This window comes from Canis lupus, chromosome 15, assembly GCF_003254725.2.
Source record: "Canis lupus dingo isolate Sandy chromosome 15, ASM325472v2, whole genome shotgun sequence".
NCBI lineage: Eukaryota > Metazoa > Chordata > Mammalia > Carnivora > Canidae > Canis > Canis lupus.
In genome coordinates this window covers 17,872,820-17,895,404 of record NC_064257.1, presented here as the reverse complement: position 1 = coordinate 17,895,404, position 22,585 = coordinate 17,872,820, and the positions used below count along the sequence as shown (strand labels likewise).

Genomic DNA, 22,585 nt, shown 5'->3' with positions numbered 1-22,585 from the left:
CACACCTGCGAGTAAATACAGCTGCACCACTAGGGGGGACTCATGTTTCCAAAAGCACAAAGTAGCCGACGTGCTACTAGTGCCACACGTACGAAAGCCACCCTTTCCCTCCAGCGACAGGAGAGCCGGCAGGCTGCAGCCAAGGCAGCTGTTTTAAATGTCTAGACCTTTATGTTTATTGATATATTAGACTTTTCCAAGGTCACATATGATCATTACCACAGGGATGAATAACAGGTGATAACAAAATTAATAGTAACAACCGAGCTCTCATACTGTGCCAGGCACCGGTCCAAAATGTACACATTGTGGTTTTATTCTCAGAACAATGTCCATGAGATAGATTATTATTATCCTACTTCAGCGAAGAGGAAACTAAAGTACAAAGACTATAGGTAAGGTACAAAGTCACGCACGTAGTAGGTGGTCCCCCAGGAACAGACAAGGAGGTCTGATTCTGTAGCCCAAACTTTTGGCCATTCATCTTTATTTATTTATTATTATTATTATTATTATTTTTGCAGCTTCATGGTTGGTTTTGGCCAAACTTTTTATTTAGTATTCTGTAGTTGCTTAACACACACTTAAATGGTCTTATTGGAGGAGGGGATAGGGGAGGTTCTTGTAGATTCCCAAGGAAATGTCAGAAAGGCAAAATATGGCCAGCTTTATCCATTTGCTTTTTTGGATTTACTGGGTGACTAGCACTTTCCTTACATAAGCATCTGATCTCAGGTTTTTCATTACTGAGAACATTGAGATTTCAGTTTGAAGACACTCTGAAATCCTAAGAGTAGCATATCCCAACCACCCTCTAATAGCTAGCTTGTTTGTATAGGCAGAAGGATTCACCTCTCCATTTCAGAAGGCTAGATGTTTGCGGAAGGTCTTAGAATTGCTTTGCCTCATTTACTGGGAAAAATCAGATATAGGAAGTGGCCTTTAGGGACACTTTTAACTTGAAAAATTACAACACTAGTACACAAGTCAAGTCTTAACACATTTAACATTTGCCTATTGAAAGCAATGTCATAAAGTCAAATAAGATTAAACAGGTTTTACTTTTTTCCCTCACAAGAACATAAAAATTATGGAAGGGGAACTTAACAGGAAATTTTAAAAAGGTAACACCTTTTAGTAGTCCTTGGGTAGTTATGACAGAAAAAGTTCCACTTTTTTGTTTGTTTTCTTCATCTTTATTTTCTAAGAGAAAGCAAACTCGCCCATAACTTTACAGAAAAAATAATGACGGAATGCTCCTGAATGAAAACCTCACCTCACAAGATTGTTCTGAGAATTAAATGGCAGCTATCATTACTATTTTCATTACCATTAGACCAGGGCACTGTGTTACACAAAATTAGAGGAAAGCGTTTGCAGTATATATGGCTGACAAAGGGCTGGTGTCTTTAATATATAAAGAGAGCTGTCTATTTAATAAGATACAGATGAATACACCTACAGAAAAATAAGTCAGGGACACAGACAGAAAATTAACAAAAGAAGAATTAACAGTCAATAAACATTTGGAGATTTTTCCCCTCTTTCTACTAAAGATAATATGAGGGCAGCCCGGGTGGCTCAGCGGTTTATTGCCACCTTTGGCCCAGGGCGTGACCCTGGGGTCCGGGGATCGAGTCCCACGTCGGGCTCCCAGCATGGAGCCTGCTTCTCCCTCTGCCTGTGTCTCTGCCTCTCGCTCTCTCTGTGTCTCTCATAAATAAATAAATAAATAAATAAATAAATAAATAAATAAATAAATAAAATCTAAAAAAAATACATATATAATATGAATAAAAACAGTGTGATATCATTTTCTACCTGTCCAACCAGCAGAAGTAAGATTTAAAATGGTCATATAGTGGTGGTAAAGGTACAGGAAGGGGGGACATTCTCGTGTATTCCTCCCGGGAGAACAAATTACTACATTTGCTGTCTCTCTGGAAAACAGGTTGGACTAAGCCTCATCCTAGTTTTCAGGTTCTCTGCACATTTGATTTCTTCACTTCACTGATGACACTCCTCCCTCCTCTATAGGTAAGGGACTCAACTCAATTGACTAATTCTGGCCCTTATGACTTTGAGTTTGGGATCTCACTGGGGGCCTGAGTAGGCCCCTAGGGCTTGTCCTGCAAATGGTCAAAGAACAGGCCCTAGGCTGGCGGAGCCCGAGGCATGAAAGCTGCAGGCTGTGCCGCTCAGTTTGCTCCCTTCGCTCGCCCCAGCTCAGGCTGTTCTAAGAACCCCATGTTCTTTTTTATGGAAACATGAGCTGAGCTCTCAGACCACTCCATTAAACCCCCCTCCTGGCCACAGGAGGCAGGACCCCCCTGGAGGAAGAATCTGGCAGGAGTAGGGACGCAGGAGCAGGGACGGAAGGATGGGCTCTTGAGAGATGCCCACACTTATTTCTTATTTCTCCACTTCTGACACCTTTCTACTCATATCCCTTTCTCATCCAACATCCGTGTGCTCTTCTTTTGCCCAGATCGCACCCTCAACACGAACTCCCTTTTGCCCAGACTGCGCCCTCAATACCATCGTCTCCCTTTTGCACCCCATGGTGGCTTCTGCTTTCTATTTTCTTTTCAGGCTTTGCATCACTTGACTTTGTGCGTCTTGCATTCAAACACAATGATCAGGCGTCATGACAAGCTGTACAGGTTTCTGGAGTCAGGCCACCTCACTTAGAGGCCACTATTCAATCTGTCATGGTTTCAGCACCTGTTAGCCCACGGCTCCTGGAACACGGAGCTCTGACTTTCACCCAGGTGGAAAAGGACAAGAACAATCATAAAAAAAAAAAAAAAAAGATCCCTGGGTGGCGCAGCGGTTTGGCGCCTGCCTTTGGCCCAGGGCACAAACCTGGAGACCCGGGATCGGATCCCACGTCGGGCTCCCGGTGCATGGAGCCTGCTTCTCCCTCTGCCTGTGTCTCTGCCTCATTCTCTCTCTGTGACTATCATAAAAAAAAAAAAAAAGAAAGAAAAGAAAAGAAAAGGACAAGAACAGCATGAGTTGCTGGACTCCTCCTGGGTACACGTCAAGCCCCTTTGATGGGTGCCTCTGCTGGTCTGCCAGCAGCTCTCTGCTCTGCTAAATTCTCCCTTGTCTTCCTTTAGAAAGCCCTGGAATTGCTCTGCTGTCTTTATGAAAATCATACTCATTGTAACTGTTTAAATGAATTACTTCGTTTTGTGCTTAATTACCAGACAGTACGATTATGGCGATGAACGTGGCTCAGTGAGGAGCAAATTATATTACAGCTCAAAAATATGTTCTGGGATGCCCGGGTGGCCCAAGCGCTTGAGCACCTGCCTTCAGCCCAGGGCGTGATCCTGGAGTCTGGGGATCGAGTCCTGCGTCAGGCTCCCTGCATGGAGCCTGCTTGTTGTCTACCTCTCTGTGTCTCTCACGAGTGAATAAATAAAATCATATATATATTTTTTTAATGATTTTTTTTTAGTTTCATTTCTCATGTCAGGCAGTCATCTATCATAAATTATAAAACTTGAAAGGTGGGGTGCCTGGATGGCTCTGTTGGTTAAGCATCCTCTTGATTCTAGCTCAGGTCATGATCTCAGGGTCATGAGATCCAGCCCTGAGTCGGGCTCTGTGCTCAGTGTGGAGTCTGCTTGGGATACTCTCTCTTCCTCTCTCCCTGCCCACCCCCCACTCCCACTTGCATGCACTAAATAATCAATAAATCAATCTAAATAACAATAATAATAATTGAAAGACATGTTTGTGTAAGTCCAGACTGGTTGAATGGGCCCTTAGACCTGGTGGAGAGAACTGTAATGAGATTACGGGGACGTGGCCTATTAAGGGGGCAATTAGAGCAGTTAATAAGTAGATATTTATAGATATTTATAGATATTTACAAGCAGTTGAGAAACTTCCATATGTAAGGCATTTGCCAGCTACAGTGAGGAAAAAGCATAAATAAATGTACCCTCACTCCACAGAGGATTGGATACAGGACAATAGAATAATATCCTAAGAGAAAGAGGGGCATATGTGTCTCTTTTGCCTGGAGGGATTAGTGTAGGTACCTATGAAAACTAAAATCTTGATGTTGATGAATGATCCATTCAAACAGCTAAGATTCGAAGAGAAGAAGAAAAAGGTACTAGGAACGGGAACAAACACGTAAGTAGGAGTAGGTGGAAAGATTGCTGTAGACAGATGAGTACTGGATCCTTTGAGTGTTAGAATAAATAATAGGTTTGCAGCTTTCCCTAGAGGCTTGTAACGCTTGAATAATGGCTCCCAAAGATGTCCAGGTCCTAATCCCTGGAACTGGCGACTGTTACTTTATATGGCAAAAGAGACTCTGCAGATGTGATTAAGTTAGTGATCTTGAGAGGTGGATTATCCAGGTTGGCCCTGGGTGCAACCCTAAGTGCCTCTGTAAGAGGAGGTACGTGGCCAGTTGACTGCAGTAGAAGAAAGCCACGTGCCTGGAGCAGGGTCCTCGCAGAGCCCTGGCCTTAGCCTCAGCGGGCCTAAATCGTCTAACACAGAGCCCACCTTGTAACAAGGGGTCGGATAGCTCATGAGATTTTCGAATACTGTCCTAAAAGTGTAAACTGAAAGCTTGGAACGGGTGCAGAATAGCTGTAAGTAGGGATCCCGGGGTGGCTCAGTGGTTGCACACCTGCCTTCGGCCCAGGGCGTGGTCCTGGAGTCCTGGGATGGAGTCCCACGTCGGGCTCCCTGCATGGAGACTATTTCTCCCAATGCCTGTGTCTCTGCCTCTCTCTCTCTTTCTCTCTCTATGTCTATCATTCATAAATAAATAAATAAATAAATAAATAAATAAATAAATCTTAAAAAAAAAAAAGAATAGCTGTGGGTGTCCCCGACATTTGCCCTCATCACCCGTGGCCACCCAGCATCATGGAGCATGGGATCGCATGTCCCTAGCCAGCCCCCGGGAAATGTCCAAATCAAAGTTCGAAGAACAGTTTTTGCTGAATGTGTACCGCTGTCACATCGTCATACAGTAAAAAAAAATCATTAAAAAGTCAAACCATCGTTAAGTACAAACACAAAATAGAGGAGCGGTTGCAGGAGAACGGGGAGTGATGGCAGATGCACATGAGGGATCTTTTAGAGGCCATGGAAATCCAGTCCTAAAATTGGATTGGGTGACAATTGTACAACTCTACATTTACTAAATGTCACGGAATTGTGCATTTTAAATGAGTGAATTTTATGTTATGTAAACTATACTTCAACAAAACTGCTACGGAAAAACCCAAGGAATTTATCTTTGACACATTTTCCTGATTTCCTTTATCCATCCTAACAGCAGGTCCTATGATTTTTATGTCCTTAAATAACTTTCAAGTGTATCATTTATCTCCTTTCTGTTCTGCCCAATTTTCTTTTTTTTTTCTGCCCAATTTTCATTTAAGATTTTCCCAATCACTTCCTGACTTCTTCCGACACACTCTCAAGCCTGCCCAGCCATTCTCCACTGTGTGAACACAATTTTCTGATCAAAATATGAATCTGTAAAAAATATATATATATATGAATCTGTTCACGTCTACTCAAGGTGAGATTCTTTTCAGATGATATCTGGTCATTTACAAACACTATTTTCTGTTGGCCAACGGCTTCTTTTTTATCAGTAGGAAGTGATTTTCTTTACATATTACAGATATCACCACCTTTCCTGCTATGTGCATGGTAGGATCATTTATTAAGATACTAATTTGGTTGCTTTTTTTTTTTGTCCTTCTCTAAGAGACAAAAGAAAATGTATAATGCATTTTTCTCTCTTCCATCACCAAATAAGGTGAGTTTCTGTACATATGCCATGTGAGTTGTTTACATCTTTTGTATTTCAGGCCAGGTAACAATAGTGAGCAGTAGTGAGCAGTAGTGAAACATGTGCTGGTCTCCCAGAGATTTCAGTATTAGGCCCATTGAAGAGAGCCATAGCCAGGAGTGAAAGAAGAAAATACATTTCCCTGAAAGTGGAAATCCCCGGATGGCTCAGCGGTTGAGCGCCTTCCTTCAGCCCAGGTCGTGATCCCGGAGTCCTGTGATCGAGTCCCACATCAGGCCCCTGCGTGGAGCCTGCTTCTCCCTCTGCCCGTGTCTCTGCCTCTCTCTCTCCATGTCTCTCATGAATAAATAAATTCTTTTAAAAAAATAAAATAAAACAGCTTTATTGAGATAGAAGTGACATATGATAAACTGAACATATTTAAATTGCCTAATTTCCTAAGTTTTGACATACGTCTGTGTCCATTAAATCATATCCAACATTTACCAAGTTCCATGTCCTTTAGCTATTCCTTCCTCTCACCTGTCCCCACCTTCAATCCCCAAGAAACCATTGATCTGCCTGGTTAATCTTTTCACTATAGATTAATTTCCATTTTCTAGAGTTTTATAGAGATGGAATCATACACTATGTACTATTTTGTTTTTTTTTTTTTTTAAAGACAAACTTTTTTTTCTTTTTTTTATTATAGTCACAGAGAGAGAGAGAGAGAGAGAGAGAGAGGCGCTGAGACACAGGCAGAGGGAGAAGCAGGCCCCATGCACCGGGAGCCCGACGTGGGATTCGATCCCGGGTCTCCAGGATCACGCCCTGGGCCAAAGGCAGGCGCTAAACCACTGCGCCACCCAATTAAACCTTGGTTTTAATTAAGTGGTTGCATGAGGCTTTACCGTGTATGTCTATGACTTATCATAGTGTACTTTCAACTGATATTGTACTGTTTCACTTACAGTATAAAAACCTTAGTATAATATACTTATATTCCTCTCCTCTCAGATTTTATGTACTCTCAGATCCCCTATGTACTATTTTGTATTTGGCTTCTTTAACTCAATTATTTTGAGACTCATCTATGTTGTTGTGTGTAATGATAACTCATTCCTTTTTCTTGCTGAGTGGCATATCGTTACGTGGATCTACCACAATTCACTCATCTATTTACCCCATGGTAGAAATTTGGGTTGTTGCTAGTTTTTGGCGATTACAAATAAAGCTACCGTGAACATTCATGTAAAAGTCTTTGTGTGGACGTACATTTCCTTTTCTCCCGAGTAAAACCTAGTAGGGGAATGGCGGGATCACATGGGAGATGTTTATTTACCTTCCTAAAAAACTCATTTTACATTCTTGCCAGCAGTATATGAGAGACCCAGTTCATCAACATTCTCACCCACACTTTGTAAGGTCAGTCATTTTAATTTTAACCATTCTAGTAGGTGTCTGGTGGCATGTCATTGTGGTTTTACATTGCATTTTAACGTCATTAAACATCCTGTTCATGTGTTTGTCGTGTCATCCACATATATCTTCTTTTCTCAATTGTCAAAACACTTTCCAATTTTTTATAGGATTATTTGCATTTTCATTGTTACATGTTCTGGATACAAGTCCTTTATCATCTATATGCATCGCATCTAATGCAGATGTGTAGTGCAGTTTTCTCTTCGATTCTGCTCTAACAGCATCCCACAAATTTTGCTATGCTATGTAATTGTTTTCAACAGTATTCAGATCAAAATATTTTCTGATTTCCATTTTGATTTCATGTTTGCCCTATGAGTTATTTAGAATTGGTTGGTTTAGTTTCCAAATATTTTGACATTTTTGAGAGGTCTTTCTCTTACTCATTTCTAATTTCATTCCAGTGTCAGAGAATATATTTTGTTTAACTTGAATCCTTTTGAGTTTATTAAGACTTGTTTTGTGGCAGAAAATTTGGTATATCCTGGTAAGTGTTCTGCAGGCATTTGAACAAGCGTGTATTTTGCTTTTGTTGTAGAGTATCTTATAAATGTCAGTTGGGGTAAATTGTGGATTTCACTCAAGTCTTCGATAATCTTGCTGATTTCCTGCCTACTTGATCTATCAGTTATTGAGATGCAAATATCGAAAGCTCAAACTATAATCCTGGATTTGTTCACTTCCCCTTATAGTTCTGTTTGCTTTGTGTAATTTGAAGCCCTATTTTTAGGGCCATAAAAATTTAGGACTGTTATGTCCTGTTGGTTAATTGACCCCCTTTAGCTTTGTAATATTCTTTGTTTTGAAATCTACTTGGTCTGATATTGCTCAGCACTCCAGCTTTCTTTTGATGAGCATTAGTACAGTATATGTTTCCACTTCCTTTATTGTTGACCTATTTTTATCTTCCTATAAAGTGTATTTCTTGTAGAAGATGTATATTGAAATTTGTTTTTTAATCCAGTCTATCACTAGCTTTTAATTGGTATGCTAAGATTATTTGTATTTAATGAGATTATTGATACAGGTTAGTTGTAGTCTAACTCTTGCTATTTATTTTTTGTCTCCTCTATCCTTTGCTTCCTTTTCCTGCACTTGATTTACCAATTTTTTTTAATGATTCCATTTCTTTTTTTTTTTTTTTTTTTTTTTTTTAATGATTCCATTTCTATCTCCTTTGTTGGCTTTTTAGCTTTTAGCTATAGCTCTTGGTTTTATTTTTTTATTTTTTTATATATTTTTTTAAATTTTTATTTATTTATGATAGTCACAGAGAGAGAGAGGCGCAGAGACACAGGCAGAGGGAGAAGCAGGCTCCATGCACCGGGAGCCAGATGTGGGATTCGATCCCGGGTCTCCAGGATCGCGCCCCGGGCCAAAGGCAGGCGCCAAACCGCTGCGCCACCCAGGGATCCCCTAGCTCTTGGTTTTAATTAAGTGGTTGCATGAGGCTTTACCGTGTATGTCTATGACTTATCATAGTGTACTTTCAACTGATATTGTACTGTTTCACTTACAGTATAAAAACCTTAGGATAATATACTTATATTCCTCTCCTCTCAGATTTTATGTTATTGTTCACCATGCATCTTATTTTGAAATAGGTTACAAATCCCATTACACATTGCTACTAGTTTAGTGTGTCTTATTTTATTTTATTTTATTTTATTTTATTTTATTTTATTTATTTGAGAGAGAGAGAGAGAGTGAGAGTGTGTGTGTGTGTGTGCACAAGCACAGGGAGGGGCAGAGAGGGCCAGAGGAGGAGGGAGAGTGAGACGGACAAGTAGACTCTGCGCCGAGCACAGAGCCTGACATGGGGCTCAATCTCACAACCCTCTTGAAAAAAAAAAAAAAAAAAAAAAATCTCACAACCCTGAGATCACGACCTGAGCTGCAATCAAGAGTCAGATGCTCAACCCATTGAGCTACCCAGTCACCTGTAGTCTGTTTTATCTTAAATAAATTTAAATAGTAAGAAAAAGAATAATATTTATTTGGCCATGAAATTACCATTTATAATTTCTTTATTTTTTTGTGTAAATTCACATTTCCAAGTGGTATTAATTTTCTCGCTGCCTTTCCTTTAAATTTTCTTGTAGTGAGAGTTTGCTGGTGATGCATTCTTTAAACTCTGCAATCTGAAAAAGGTTTTATTCTGCTTTAGGGTTTTATTTTATTTTTTTTAAACAGTCTTTTTTTTTTTTTAATTTATTTATGATAGTCACAGAGAGAGAGAGAGAGAGAGGCAGAGACATAGACAGAGGGAGAAGCAGGCTCCATGCACCGGGAGCCCAACGTGGGATTCGATCCCGGGTCTCCAGGATCGCGCCCTGGGCCAAAGGCAGGTGCTAAACCGCTGCGCCACCCAGGGATCCCTGCCTTAGGGTTTTAAAGATATTTTTGCCAGATATAGAATTTCTGCATTGAAATTTTCTTACTTAGAGTACTTTAATGTTTTCCTACCCTACTCTTACTTATATTGTTTCAGATAAGAAATCTAATGTCACCCCTAACATTCCTATCTTTGTTTCTCTGGCCATAGCATATCTATTTTTCTGAGGTTGCTTCTAAGGTTTTTCTTTTCATTATAATTTTTTTTTTTTTTTTTTTTTGCTTTCCAATTTGGTTATGATGTGCCTTGATACGGTTTTCTTTTCTTTTCTTTTCTTTTCTTTTCTTCTTTCTTTCTTTCTTTCTTTCTTTCTTTCTTTCTTTCTTTCTTTCTTTCTTTCTTTCTTTTTTCTTTTCTGTACTAGGAGTTTGTTGAGGTTTTTTTTGGGTTTGTGAACTTATACTCTCCATTAACTTTTGCAAGTGGCCACTATTTCTCCTAATTTTTGCTTCTCTTTTTCAGAGACTCAAATTATCCATCTGGGGTCGCTTGAATTCATTTTACAGCCTGCTGATGTTCTTTTCACTCTGCTTTGTTTCCTTGTTCTGTTTCACTTGAATTAACTCTGGAAACTTCAGATTCACTAAGCTTTCTTCTGTAATATCTAATCTGCCATTAATCCCATCTGGTGCATTTTTTATCTCACACATTTTAGTTTTTATCTTTATAAATTTGATTTTTCTATTGCCCATGAATCTAATTAATTTTCTGCACATAAGTGCAGTTATAATAATAGGTTTAATGCCTTTGTTCTATGCCTGTTTGGGGTCTAATTCAATTGGATGATTAGTGTGCTCATTATGGTTTGTGTTCGTTTCCTTTCATGCTTAGTAATTTTTGATTAGATGCCAGACATTGTGAATTCCACCTTCTTGGTTTAACTCACAAAGATATTCTTGTATTCATGTAAACCTCCCTGATCTTTTTTCTGGGATACACATCAGCTATTTGGAACCACGTCAATTCTTTTGATTTGTTATGAAGATGCAGATCCGTGGTGATCTAGGGCTAATTATTCCCTGCTACTGAGGCAAGACCTTCCCTAGTGCTGTCTAATGCCCCATGAATTTTGACTTTTTCCAGCCTGGCTCATGGGCCAAGGCACTATTTCCTCTGATCCTTTTAGACAAGTAGACAAGTTATTTTTCCCAGCTGCAGGTGGTTTTCTCCCCCACATGTGATAAACAGTCCTCTGCTGCATACTTGAGCTCAAGGCTCTGCTCAAGGCAGCTCTTTCCTTTCTGGTACTTTGTCCTATGGACTCACATTTCTTGGCCTCCTCATTTCCTCAGTTCCTCCTCCTCATGTCTCGTGGTCTCCAGGCTCTTCCTAAGCTTGTCATCCCCTCACTTTTGTCTGGAATCTCTCTCAAGGCAGAACCCAAGCAAACTGTATGGCTCACCTTGCTAGTTTCCTGTCTCCCAAAGTTCAGTGTGTTTTGTTGTCTGATGTTAGTGTCTTGAAAGTAGTTTTTCCAGCATTTTGTCAGTTTATTTTTTAAGACTTTATTTATTTATTCGTGAGAGACACAAGAGAGAGAGGCAGAGACACAGGCAGAGGGAGAAGCAGGCTCCATGCAGGGAGCCCGATGTGGGACTTGATCCTGGGTCTCCAGGATCACACCCCAGGCTGCAGACGGTGCCAAACCGCTGCACCACCGGGGCTGCCCGTATTTTGTCCGTTTTAAAAATTGTTTCAGGTGGGAGGGTAAATCAGGTCCATGTTATTCCATCTTGACTGGAAAACTGTATTAAGCCTTTTTTATATTCTCATTTTTTTCAAGGATTTCTTTATTTATCTGAGAGAGAGAGAGTGCATACCTGTGAGCACATGCAGAAAGAGGGGCAGAGGGAGAGGGAGAAGGAGAGAGAAACTCAAGCAGACTCCATGCTGAGCACAGAGACCAACACAGGGCTTGACGCCACGACCCTGATATAAGACCTGAGCTGAAAACAAGAGTTGGAAGCTTAACTGACTGTACCACCTAGGTGCCCTTCTACATTTTCATTTTAAAACCACATCTAGAAAAAAAAAATAAAAATAAAAAAATAATAAAAAAATAAAAATAGGGATCCCTGAGTGATAGTTATGTGACTATCATAAATAAAAAATAAATAAATAAAAATAAAAATAAATAAAAATAAATAAATACAATTTAAAAAAATAAAACCACATCTAGGAGCAGCTGGCTGGCTCAGTCCATGGAGCCCTCCACTTTTGATCTCTGAGTTGTAGGTTTGGGCCCCACGCTGGGTATGGAGATTGCTTGAAAATAAATCTTTAAAAAAAATCAAAAGTATTTTTATCTAAACAGGCTCCTTAAAATTTTTGGAGCTAAATGACCTTGCCTTGCTTTTCTAGTGGGAAGGTATCTATATCATGGCAGAGTCACCCTCATGGTGAGTTGCTGATGCAAAAGCTAAGAAATGCATGGATTGAATGCAGATTTCATAGGAAATAAGAATACTTTGTTAAAGCCTAAATGAGCATTTTGTTTTTATTGCTGTACAATATTGGAAAAGAAAGAGAATTCTTCATAACAAAAGAAATTGTCATACTTCGGAGTCTTGGTGGTGGCTCTAAGGGATGTAAATGTTTTAAGAATGATGACTTTTTTTTTTTTGAATGATGACTTTTAAGTTAAGAATTTTAAGGGGTGCCTGGTTGGCTCAGTGGGTTAAGCAGCTGCCTTCAGCTCAGGTCATGATGTCAGGGTCCTGGGATCGAGCCCTGGAATCGAGCCCTGGGATGGAGCCCTGCATCTGGAGCCCCGAGGAGCCCTGTTCAGCAGGGAGCCTGCTTCTGCCTCACCTTCTGCCCACTGCTCCCCCTGCTTGTGCGCTCTCTCTCTCTCTCTCTCTCTGTCAAATAAATAAATGAAATCTTTTTTTAAAAAGTTAAGATTTTAAGAATGTTATCTAAAAGGTGAGGCAACAACAGCACTGTGTTCCATAGTAAGACAGTTTGTAACAACAAGAGAAACTGCGAGGATGTCGCCACTCAACACCCACATGCCAAAGCTGAACTTTCTCTTTTACCAGGACAAATTCAGATACTTCGATTTTCCTAATTATGTAAGAAAGGTGGAAGACATCTAAAATACTAACAGAGGAAAATTTTGCTGCCACCATTAAGAGCTGGGGTTTTGGTACAGATATGTTGGATTTAGAAAAGAAACTCACACTTTGCTTACACCTGAGTCTGAGAAGCAATTTTATACTGAATATGTTTTCAAAGTATTTTTTTTCCAAGTTGTTGCTTTTTAAATTTTTGCGGGGGGGGGGGGTGTCTTTTGTTATTAGGGATTATTATTATATTATCTGTTTTGGGTGAGGTTTCTGTGTACTTGTGTGTATGGGTATGTAATTCAGTCTGTGTGTCTGTAATCAAGTCTTTCAATAATTTTCTTTGTGGCTGTGCTCTTGTTTGGTTTAATAAAAACATCCTTTCTTAACTCCAAAATTGTGAAAAATATTCTACTATATATACTTGTCTCAATATCCTTAATGTTGTTTTAAAAATATTCTTTTGATAGGGGTACCTGGGGGGCTCAGCGGTTGAGCATCTGCCTTTGGCTCAGGGTGTGACCCCGGGGTCCTGGGATCGAGTCCCACATCGGGATCCTTGCATGGGGCCTGCTTCTCCCTCTGCCTGGGTCCCTGCCTCTCTCTGTGTATCTCTCATGAATAAATAAATAAAATCTTTAAAAAATAAATAAAGGGGATCCCCGGGTGGCGCAGCGGTTTGGCACCTGCCTTTGGCCCAGGGCGCGATCCTGGAGACCCGGGATCGAATCCCACGTTGGGCTCCCGGTGCATGGAGCCTGCTTCTCCCTCTGCCTATGTCTCTGCCTCTCTCTCTCTCTGTATGACTATCATAAATAAATAAATAAATAAATAAATAAATAAATAAATAAACAAATAAATAAATGAAGTAGGCAAAAGATAGGCCTCGTATCCTCAAAATAATCTTAACAATTACAAACATTCTTATTTGCCACTATGTATCTATATAAAGAATTACTACTTTGAGAGTATTTGTAAACTCTTATCACCCTTATATCTCCATTGTGAAGGAAAATCTATTAAAAAATGCAAAGAAAAAAGTTGTAGAGAAAACAAAAACAAACAAAAAGAATCCTATTAAAACAAGAGAAAAATTTTTTTTTTTTTTTTATGATAGTCACAGAGAGAGAGAGAGGCAGAGACACAGGCAGAGGGAGAAGCAGGCTCCATGCACCGGGAGCCTGATGTGGGATTCGATCCCTGGTCTCCAGGATCGCACCCTGAGCCAAAGGCAGGCACCAAACCGCTGCACCACCCAGGGATCCCTAAAACAAGAGAAAATTAATCAGCTTTTTAAAGCTTTTTGTTATATTTGCCAACTTTTTCATTCTAATCACAAATGTGTGATTGCCCACTGTACACACTCACCAGCATTGAGTTTGTAAGGTATGATTATCAGCAATTTGAAAGATACAATTTTCGTTTTTCCCTTTGTGACTAAAGCTATGTAAGTATTTTATGATCATAATCCATTGATGCTCATTTTAAGATCTGTTCAAAATCTTGCATTTTAAAAATAATCTGCTTTTAAAAGACCATTTAATAATCTCTCTGGAATATATATTCGTCTAAGGGGCTCATGACTCCTCTCAATCTTTTACTTTTGTAAAAATAGTGGTTAAATACAGAGTCCTGACCAGGGACTCAGGACCTGCGTCATAGAAGAGGCCTGGGACCCACAGTCCCTTTCAGGCTCTTCCCCACCTATAGACCTAAGCTGCCCGAACCCTCCCAAGCAAGTTTACAAGCAGAGAGGAAAAGTAGGACCCAACCAGATGTTTGTACACCCACTTTCAAAGCAGTGTTATTCACAACAGCTAAAAGGTGAAAAGCAATGCAACTCAATTTTTTTTCCAAAAACATTTGCTGAGAAGGCCTAACACTCTCCACGCTACTTGGGGATGTTTTCTATACCATCAGTTACATGTTTATGGGTATAAGGAAGTGCTTCCCCGACGTTAGTGGGCTATGACTCACCTTGTGAATTTGTTAACCGTGCAAATTTATGGGCCCATTCACAAAGATTTTGATTCATGAGGTCTGAGGAAAAACCAAGGAATCTATAATCCAGAGGGAGGCCAGGTGGTTCTGCTGTGAGGCTGCCAGGTGAAAACTTAAGAAACACCGCCTGAGCATGATTCGGTGCCATCTGTTCTGTGTTTTCTGTTTCCGTCTGTCTGTCTGTCTTGCTCATTTCCTGTTCATCTCCATTCCTCTCTTCTGCCCCCAAGCAACCAGTAATCGACTTTCTGTTCTCTCTGTGCTGGTTTTTGAACAAGCAGAGGAATGGATGTGGTTTGCTTTATTAGATATCAAAATATTTTGTCAAATGAGAATAAGGAAAAGCATATCACTGGCACACAAATAGATAAAACTACCATCAAAAAACAATAGACAGTTCAGGAACAGAATTATTTAACATATATGGTAACTTTTTTTTTTAAAGGTTTTATTTATTTATTTGAAAGAGAGACAGAGATATCGAGAGAGAGCCTGAGCAGAGGGGAGAGGGAGAAGCAGGCTCCCCACTGAGCAGTGAGCCCGACTCAGGGCTCAATCCCAGGACCCTGGGATCATGACCTGAACCGAAGGCAGACACTCAACCAATGAAGCCTCTCAGGGGCCCCATAAGGTAACTTTTAAGTTAGAGGTGAGAGGGGAACCTGGATGGTACAGTTGGTTAAGCATCAACTGTTTTTTTAAAAAGTTTTGTTTAAATAAATAAATAAGAGATGAGACAGTGGATTGGATTTCATTCCCCAAATAACTGATACTGGGATTATGGACAAATCATGTGAAAACAAAACCCATCTCTTACCACACTTCAAAATAAATGAATTCCAGATGGGTAAAAGACTTAAGTCATTAAAAAAAAAAATCCATAGAAGTAGTAAAATAGGATAGAAGCGAAAATGTATACACTTTCAGGATGAGAAAGGATTTTGACAAGGACAAAAACTACAAGTTGAATTCATAACTATAGGATTAAGAAGTTTAGGCTAAAAAAAAAAAAGAAGAAGAAGTTTAGGCTATAAAAATCAAGGAGGGGGCAGCCTGGGTGGCTCAGCGGTTTAACGCCGCCTTCAGCCCAGGGCATGATTTTGGAGACCTGGAATCGAGTCCCACATCTGGCTCCCTGCGTGGAGCCTGCTTCTCCCTCTGCCTGTGCCTCTGCTTCTCTCCCTCTCTCTCTCATGAATAAATAAATAAAAATATTTTTTTAAAAAATCAAGGAGGTTCGCAGACAAGCCCAAGGTGTGTCCTGGGCAGGAGCCTGAGCTCTGCCATCCATGCACTTGCTGTCCGGTTCTCTCCAGTCCAAGATGCCTCAGTGGCTCCAAGTTTTCACTTGCGGGAGTGTGTGCTGAGCTCCCTGGACGGTCACGATGACGGGGTGCTCTCCTGAAGAGCCTCCCTGGGCCACGGGTGGCCTGATGAGCTTGTGGGCAGGCAGGGAGGGAGGGAGGACTCTGAGTAGGGCAGGGAGGGAGGGCCACCCCTCCCCTGTCCACCCGCCGGTTTTCCTTTTCAGTCCACTTCTCCTCTCCTGCTTCAGCCTTCCGTCGGGTGTGCACAACACCTGCATTTCTTGACTCCTCTGACTGCTCACATCGACACCGATCGGATCCATCCTGGAATCAGGGGCTCTCTGTCTCCATCTCCACGTAAGTCAGAGTGTCTGGGTCATGAGTAATGGGAACCCCTCAGGTGGCCTTAAGGGGGGACTTCCTGATGCCAAGGCCTTGGAGTAAGAAAACCTGCTCCTGCAACGTGCAGCTAGGCCTCGGCCAGCGGCCCTCCCCGCGGCGCCCCAAGGGCTCGGGGACGGTTCTAGACCTGGCCGTGCGCTCGCGGTTTCTGGTAGAGCTACGAGGACAGCAGAGGAGGGACACAGTAGCCCCAGGAGGGGAAACCGGACTGGTGCAGGCCCTAGAGCAGCGAAGAGACGGGCCGTCAGAAGGGCCCGTGAGCCGGGTTTGCCCAGGCTGCTGCTGGGGCCAGCGTAAGGTTTTCAGCGACTTCCCGTCACCAAGAGAGGCTAATTACAATAGAACCAAAAACAATACTAAAAAGCAACCTGTTTATCAAATGTCGTTGGGCAGATGAAGATGGTGCACGAGAGCGCTTAGCACAGGGGGGCCCATCACCGCTCCTTATGCTAGCCGTGATTATTTGTTATTGTTATTTTATTTTGGGGTGACCCCAAGACTGCATGTATTCAGCTGCTCAGACTTGTTTTCGTCCCTTTCCACTCCAAGCTCCTGCGCTCGCAGGGGAGGCCAATACCCTCAGTGTTAGGACCTCTCCAGCCAAAGCTAGAAACAACCGTTCTCTGGGGCCCAGACACCCCAAAGACTGAGCGCGGTAAAGAGGTCATGGGCAGAGGTGGCTCTGGAAGCCTGTTCCCCAGCATACCTCAGGTGCCTGCCTCTCTCTGGGAGGAAAGCCTCTTTGGAGAATTAATGCTTAGCAGCCAGCTTTGGACTAGAAATGGAAAACGATAGCTAGGCCCTGGGGCTCTCTGTGAAAGATGACACTTGGCTCGAGAGGGACCGATTTTGCCCTGCCGTCCAGCAGCAGGGCACCGTTCCTGCCACACGGTGCTACTGCTCAGGCTCTCGCAAGGAACGCTTTAAAATAGTTCTTCGACGCAGGGTGGAGAGAGATTGGGGATGTGAAGCCTGGTCACCCCGGAAACAGGAAGCCTAGGAAGCTTACCGAAGAGAACAAGGAAGGATGGGGAACCCCACAGGGTACGGGGGGGGGGGGGGGGGGGGGGGGGGGGTGCGCCGCAGCTCTCCGGAGAGGCAAGAGAGGCCGCCCAGGGGACGGAGCAGCCCCAGGGGAAGGGGTGGCCGTGAAAGCGCCTGAAGCAGCAGCAGGTGGTGCTCCGCTGACCGCCCCACCTGGCTCCATCCCTTCTCCCCGGGCATCTGCAGTCCAGGCAGAAAGAGAAGTCACAAGATGAGGAATCTTTGTCCTCCCGGAACAGGGAGTGTGGGTGTGGGGGTCACTTAGGCTCTTTGCAGTGCAGGTTCCCAACTCCCAAGAAGGGAAGGGAGGCATCTGTTCCAGAGGGTTAAGAGCCCAGGAGCCCCTCTCGGCCTCTCTCCCCAACGGCCACCTTGGGCTCCTGTCTCCTCCTGCCTGCCCTCCACCCCTCCTTGCTCTCTGCCTCACCTTCCTTGTTTCTTCCTCTCTCCTTTTCTCTCCCTTCTCCCTTCACCTTCTCCTCTCACGTCCACAGTCTTCCAGGCTGACCATGGGCTACTTTTCAGTCCACGTTTCAGAAATATTGAAATATATTCTGAGTTGTCAATTTGAAAATTGTCCAAAGTCTTAGAGCTCAGAACAGCAGGAGTTAATGTAGCTGAGGAACAAAAGCAGACACACTGTGGCAGTGGCACTTATCTCCTTAACTCTCCTAGTCTCCACAAAAGGACATGTGGACTCTGCTCACCATGCAGCCCCTGGCTCTGCTGCTCCTGCTGATGATGCAGCCACTGCAATTTATAATTCTGAAGAACTTTGGTGATTTCACAGATGAAAAGCTAGAAGAGTTTGAAGATTACTTGGGGGACATATACAGCCCAGGACCTGCCAAACCTCCTACCAAAGATACTTTCCTAAGGCGTATTATTATCGATCCTGGAAGACCACTAACTGATTCAGCCTACTGTACTGAAGAAATCAAGATGAAAAACGTTCACAACAATTTCAGTTGTGTCAGAGAACATTTCTTCCTCCAAATAGCATATGAGGACGTGCAAAAGACCTGTAAAAACTTACATGTGCCTTGTAAGAATGGAGTTAAGAAATGTCACAGGAGCAAGGAAGTAATAGAAGGAGTCTATTGTAATTTAACACGAGGAGCTAAAATGACAGACTGTGAATATGACTCTTTTTATAGGCAGGGCTATGTCCTTATTACTTGTCGATGGCAAAATAATATTCAGGAAATTGTTCCTGTTTACGTAGATGATATTATGGCTCTGGATAATGATGTGAAAGCCAACATCTACCACAATGCAAAAAAGTAGCCATTCTAAAAGAATATTCTCTAAGAAGGCAAGAGTAGGAGGATATAACCTTCTCCATACTGATCCTTGAAGGTCAAAATCAAGAATGCTCATTTTGATCCCATTCATTTTAGTCATCCACCGTCTCCCTTTCTTCTCCTAACACCATGCAAAGGCAACGTGGGCTAAGTTGGTTGATGGCGCTCTGAGAAGTGGTTTCAAAAAGGTCAAGTACTTTAGCACATTTTGAGTGTGTTATGAGGATGAACGCCTGCAGTGACAGAGAGCCAGCTCCAAGAGAAACAGGAAATGGTCGTCTGGAGTGTACTCCTGTGTTGTGTTCATGTGAACCCCTAGTTGAGTAGAACTAATAAAGTGCATTGACCTAGTGAAGTCTCTCCAGTATGGCTATGTGGGGCTTTGGGGTTTGGAATTGCCTTTCTCTGTAGCATAATTTGAAATGAAACGAAACTGAAGCTCCTCAAGAAATTGTGCGATTCAACTTTCCAGTACTATATTTGTGGACATTTCACTTGTTCTGTTCTTTCCATACAACGCAATGCTCAATGAGAACCTGAAGATGTAGATTCTAGTAAGAGGCACCTCAGGATAAACACCTAAACATTCGGGATAGCAAGCTCCCTGACGTACTTTTCAATTGTCCAATGCTGTGTTTGTAGATTCCCACATTTTGGCTTTAGCTTAGACATCACTATTCACAAAACCCCAAACAATTCCTCACTTTCTGGCACAGTCACATTTATTTACAGTTCCTTTCCTCACTTGCCAGTAGATGTGGCTTCATCTGAGAATACGCCACTTCCAGAAAAGGCTGGAGAATCTGTATGATAAAGGAAATCTGTCTTTCCGGTACAGGTAATAATTTCTCTCCCTGTGTCTGTGAAGTTCCTTAATATCCTTTAACTATGATTCTCAACAACTCATGGAAAATGGGATAAGAAGTAGTGAAGGGAGATGGCAGGGATAGTGTCTATTACTTTCTCACATTGCACTGAAACCCAATCTACTCATTTATTACTCATTTATTCCCCAGTCTTTGTTCTTCTCTTCAGAATCAGAGCTCAGAGCTTACTTGATCAACCAGTTGACATAAATAAGGGCCTAGAGCCAAGTACTGCCAGACACCGTTTCGGCGACTAGGGAAAAAATACCAGAAAATCAAACTGCTCTTCACATGGAAGCTTGTGACTTTTGATTGTAATGTCTGAATGAATGAGGATCCCATCAAACTTTAGAAATCTCACGACATGCTCTAAAAGTCAACCTCCTATACACCAGCCAAAGAAGTTCTGCACGTAGGCTAGCCTGGGCACGTGCTATGGGCCATCTCACCTGGGCTGTGCTCATTCCACCTATCTTGGGACTATACAGTATACAATATATTTGTGAGAGTCGGATATAGTACAGTAAAGAAGGCATGAAATCATCATGATGTTATCTCCTTCTCTCCAGATAAATGGTCCGATCCATACACAACCTAGAACTAGAATCGTGGAACTAGAACAAGGATTATTTACATGGATTGTTTTTTTTTTTTTTAATCTAGTATTGCATTAAAAAAAAATCCAGATCCCAGCCTCTATCCGCTGGATTCCTTAAGATAGATCAAAACCATAATTTTCAGCTTTACCCATCGTAAGATTTCAAAAGATTGTCATCCAGTCTCCATTAGCATTCGCTCTTCAATAATACCAAACTAATGTGATGAATATTGTCCATAACCTTGACTCACAGCACAATTTATTCTTTTTTTTTTTTTCACAATTTATTCTTTATGTTAGAATCCACAGATAGGGGTGCATGGGTGGCTCAGTCGGTTGAGCATCTGCCTTGGGCTCAGGCCCTGATCCCAGGGTCCTGGGATCCAGCCTCAAGTCAGGCTTTCTGCTCAGTGGGGAGCCTGTTTCTTCCTCACCCTCTGCCTGCCACTCCCCATTTGTGCTCACTCACTCTCTGTCAAATAAATAAAATAGTAAAAAAAAAAAAAGAATCCATTGATATGATACAACAGTAATTTTTTTAAATTGTGGTAAGATATATATAGCATACAATTTACTGCTTTAGCCATTTTTAAGTGCATACTGCAGCGGCAGTAAGTGCATTCACACGGTTGTCTCCAGAAATTTTTCATCTTGCAAAATGAAACACTGTATGCATTAAACAATAAGTGTCCCATTTTACTTCCTGTCTCTTATAAATTTGACTACTCTAGATCCTTCATGTAAATAGAATCACACAGTATTTGTCCTTTTGAGCCTGGCTTATTCCACTTAGCATCATGTCTTCAAGGTTCACCCGTGTTGTACCACATGTCAGAGTTTCTTTCCCTTTTAAGGCTAAATAATATTCCATTAGATGTTTATACTACATGCTGTTTATCCATTCATCCATCGATGGACGCTTACTCTGGTCACTTCTACTTTTTGGCCTTGCAAACAATGCTGTTATGAACAAGAATGCACAAATATCTGTTTGAGTCCTTACTTTCTATTCTTTTGGGTCTATACCCAGAATTGAAGCTGCTGAATCATAAAATGATTCTTTTTTTTTTCTTTTAACTTTCCGAGAAACCAGCACACTCTTTTCTATAGCAGTTGCACAACTTTACATTTCACCGGCCACGCACTAGGGCTTCAATTTGTCCAATCCTCACCAAAACCTGTCAGTTTCTTTTTTTATATATATAATAACAATCCTAGTGGTGTGAAGTGGTGATGCAAAATTCATTTACAATTTTAATTACTCAGTGAAGGACTGTAGGCAACAGCACTTGTAAGAGTAGGGAAGGGACGGCTGGGTGGCTCAGTCCATTGAGCATCTGTCTTCAGCTCAGGTCATGACCTCTGGGTCCTGGGATTGAGGCCTACATCAGGCTCCCTCTGTGTCTCTGCCTCCCTTTCTCTGTCTCTCATGAATAAATAAATAAAATCTTAAAAAAAAAAGAATAGGGAAAAAATACATACCATCTTTGTCTCTTAGCCAAAATAAACCCATTTGGTATTCTCCTTTAAAAATGTATGATGCGGGGCACCTGGGTGGCTCCATGGTTGAGCGTCTGCCTTTGGCTCAGATCATAACCCCTGGGTCCCAGGATCGAGTCCCACGTTGGGCTCCCCGCAGGGATCCTGCTTCTCCCTCTGCCTGTGTCTCTGCCTCTCTCTGTGTGTCTCTCATGAATAAATAAATAAAATATTTTTTAAAAAATCTATTACCACCTAAAGACATTAGGTGGCACATTGAGACAAATGGACAGTGAAAGTCTGTTAGTATCTCATTTGTTGACATTCTGACTCTGGCATTTTGGAGATGGGTTTAGTGACAGGGATGCAACAAGTAAGTAAAGATCTGAGACGACTGGTCCCGTAGGCTTCTGTTGTCATTACGGCACAGAGGAATGTGACACCGCAAAGACTCCTATGATACAGCACCTCGACAGATAAAAGTCCACTTCTCCTTCCCGTAAGAATCCAGGGGAGGCGGCTGTGCTCTGTGTGATCACTGAAGGACTGGACTCTTCCTAGGGGGCCACTGTACCGCATCTGGCGCTCTAAGGTGTTGCCTTTGTGCAGGTGGCTGCAGCCAGCTCACCATGCACCTGTGGGTGCATCAGTGCCCCGAATGGAAAGTGAGGAGAGACACCAGCTGTCTCTGAAGGAAACATGGCTAGGAATTGGCTCCCACTTCTTCGACTCACATAACGCTGCCAGAACTTAGTGCCAAGGACACATTTAAGGCAAGGAATCCAGAGAGTGTAGTTTAGTACTCAAAGGAAGAATCGAAAAAAATGTGTCTTGGGAAACAATTATTAGCCTGTCAAACA

General features: G+C 42.0%; 1 protein-coding gene and 1 non-coding gene across 2 annotated transcripts in view; one reads left to right on the top strand and one right to left on the bottom strand.

The window, feature by feature from the left end:
- The window catches only part of LOC112654483 (uncharacterized), a 39,292-nt gene that overhangs the window by 14,241 nt on the left and 2,466 nt on the right, over positions 1–22,585 (bottom strand). The gene's annotated exons all lie outside the window — the stretch shown is intronic.
- On the top strand, positions 16,219–19,133 carry RNASE9 (ribonuclease A family member 9 (inactive)). The gene is made up of 2 exons (XM_025439040.3): positions 16,219–16,389; positions 18,154–19,133. Exon 2 carries the CDS (start codon positions 18,169–18,171, stop codon positions 18,763–18,765), a length of 597 nt encoding a protein of 198 aa, XP_025294825.1. The 5' UTR covers positions 16,219–16,389; positions 18,154–18,168; the 3' UTR covers positions 18,766–19,133.